The following is a 1,697-nucleotide window of genomic DNA, read 5'->3' as shown; positions in this document are numbered from 1 at the left end:
AAAAAAAATGACTAATGAGATGATTTAATTTTTAACTAGAATGGGACTTTGTGATGACCAAACTAATATACAAGAGAAAATTCAAAAGGTGAGACAACTTTTTTTAAAAATTTGTTTAGAAGAACTGGGGTATTAACCAGAGGTTTGGCGCAGGGCGAATATGAGAGACAGAGTGAGGACCAAACAGGCTCTACTGAAATACACTGCTGAGGGGAGAAGGGGTTGAGGCAGAAGAGGTCTGATATGCCATGTGGATCAGTTCCCTGTCTGCGGAATGTAGGCTGTAGAGGTGATGGTGCTGAGACTTAACCCCAGCGCACCAGGGAGGTTCCTGAGTCAACTTATGATGGGAGAAGTTTAATTTTTTTGTAAAGTGCAATGTTGGCTTAGTCAGTTGGATTTGTAATTTCTTTTTGTCATTTCTTTGTTTAGCGGTGTTACTTTTCTTTCTTTACTCTTAAATTATATATTTAAACATGTCAGTATGATGCCTCTGAAGTGCTTGAATATAATGGAAAAAGTAAAATATATTCAAAAGCAATTTTAAATATGATTAATTTTAAAAGCTTTTTTTTTTTCTTTCTTAAAGATTTACTTAATTGTGGACACAGAACTAGGGTAGAGGCCAGAGGTGCAGGGGCTGTGAGAGGATTCACCAGAGTTAGAGTGGGGAGCAGAACAGGCAATGGATGAAATACACTGCTGAGGGGAGCAGAGGGTGGGTCAGGAGAGGTCTGCCCTGCCATGTGGGTCTCCTCTGGGCCTGGAGATCGAACTTGCACTGAAGCCACTGCAGCTAGCTTCAGAGTGCTGTGCTTTAACCCTTTTGTGTCACATGGAGGACCCTAATTTAAAAGGTTTAATACCAGCCAGAAATTATAACTTTATTGTAATTCAATCAGTAAATAAAATACATACATCTGATGGAAGATGGTATGTGTGGAACAAAAATGAGAAGTCACTTTGAAGCTGACATGGTAGTAGGGAGCAGTTTGGCAGACAAATCATCTAAGGGCTTTCATGGTTGCCACTGAGGTGGGATAGCAGTTTTTTCTTAGGCCTTCTTTGTGTTTTCATGAAATCTCTTGAATTCTTTGTTCTGATACTGTGATCACCAAACTTCTTTGGGTATTTATTTGGCTTCCTGGTCAGTGGAAGAGGTGAACAGCCTCCTCCACATTATTTATAATGTACTGACCATTCTAGATATTAGAATAAAGCTATAGCAGTGAAGCAAACAGATAACTTCATGAAATTTCCAATTTAATGAATAAAAATGTGCCTTTTAGTGAAAATTGTATTTTTGGTTGTAAATTTAGTTTTCAACTCACTGTCTCCTGAGTTGGTTAATGTTCAATTCCTGCAAGTCCTGTCACCTTTAACAATATTAAAGTCTCTGGACTTGAAAATCTGAGAACTGGATCTTTGTTAAGTTCATCAGGTAATGCTACTTACGAGACCACTTGACTGCCAGCTTATGAGCCTTCCTTTACCTTGTACCATGGGTGGAAATAGACACGAATGTGGGCATAATTATTGTATTTCTCCACCTCTTTTCCACTTATATAAATTCTCTTGAGGGGTGACATACATACAGAAAAGTTTAAAGATCATAAGTGGATCGGCTGGCAAAATTTAAAAGTGAACAGGTCCATGTAACCAGCATCCAGTTTAATGACTAGAATGTTACCAAAATT

At 38.2% G+C, this 1,697-nt stretch overlaps 1 protein-coding gene across 2 annotated transcripts in view; it reads left to right on the top strand.

Moving 5' to 3' along the window:
- Positions 1–1,697, top strand: part of HAUS6 (HAUS augmin-like complex, subunit 6) — a 40,309-nt gene that overhangs the window by 13,891 nt on the left and 24,721 nt on the right. For both annotated transcript variants that reach the window (XM_004678012.2, XM_012721637.1), the window contains one exon: positions 40–88. In XM_004678012.2, the coding sequence (XP_004678069.1) occupies positions 40–88 (49 nt within the window). The remainder of the gene's footprint in view (positions 1–39; positions 89–1,697) is intronic.

The sequence above is a fragment of the Condylura cristata genome, unplaced genomic scaffold (genome assembly GCF_000260355.1).
Source record: "Condylura cristata isolate star-nosed mole 26May11 unplaced genomic scaffold, ConCri1.0 scaffold00006, whole genome shotgun sequence".
NCBI classification, from domain to species: domain Eukaryota; kingdom Metazoa; phylum Chordata; class Mammalia; order Eulipotyphla; family Talpidae; genus Condylura; species Condylura cristata.
Note: the sequence above shows the minus strand (reverse complement) of the source record. Positions and strands in the feature narration are given on the sequence as shown.